Here is a 637-nt window from a genome sequence, read left to right as displayed (position 1 = left end):
ACACACACACACACACACACACACACACACACACACACACACACACAGGTAAAGTGTAGAGTCATCAGCGTAGAAATGTTTTAGGTTTGGATCTTTTACAGAACCATGTCTTCGGCTGATAGCAGCTGAATGTTTTCAGTCTTCAGCTGTGAGACAGTTGAAGTCCTGACAGTAGGATGGTGATGTCATGTGTTGTTGTTTGTGGGGGCGGAGCTTACGCTGAGACACGTCTCCATTTCTGAGCGAGCTGCTGCTGGTTCCGAAGGTGAAATCTGGACCGGGCACAGCCAGCCCTCTGGTCCGGGCCTTCCCCAGCGGCGCCTGGACGGAGAGGACAGGATGAAGACAAGTCGTCCTCATTTTTAAATCCTAACTTCTGCAAACTTTCAGTTAAATTAACCGTTTATTTGTTAAAATGATCTGGGCTGGAACTTTTTAAACTCTATTTTCAAATTACAATCATTTTCTCTCTGAAAGCTGCTTCAGCTACTGGTTCCAGTTTTGTCTTTCATGCTCCTTTTAGCTTTGAGCTACTGTTCTGTGTCTGCTAGCTTCTTGTTCAGCTGCTTTTAGCTCCTGTTCAGCTGTTGTAGCTTCTTGTTCAGCTGCTTTTAGCTCCTGTTCAGCTGCTTTTAGC

General features: G+C 45.7%; 1 protein-coding gene across 1 annotated transcript in view; it reads right to left on the bottom strand.

Moving 5' to 3' along the window:
• The window catches only part of cfap77 (cilia and flagella associated protein 77), a 6437-nt gene that overhangs the window by 5180 nt on the left and 620 nt on the right, over positions 1–637 (bottom strand). Inside the window, exon 3 of the mRNA XM_037679983.1 lies at positions 219–321. Within this exon, the coding sequence (XP_037535911.1) occupies positions 219–321 (103 nt within the window). The remainder of the gene's footprint in view (positions 1–218; positions 322–637) is intronic.

Source organism: Nematolebias whitei, chromosome 8 (genome assembly GCF_014905685.2).
Source record: "Nematolebias whitei isolate Nwh7 chromosome 8, NemWhi1, whole genome shotgun sequence".
Classification (NCBI taxonomy): domain Eukaryota; kingdom Metazoa; phylum Chordata; class Actinopteri; order Cyprinodontiformes; family Rivulidae; genus Nematolebias; species Nematolebias whitei.
Note: the sequence above shows the minus strand (reverse complement) of the source record. Positions and strands in the feature narration are given on the sequence as shown.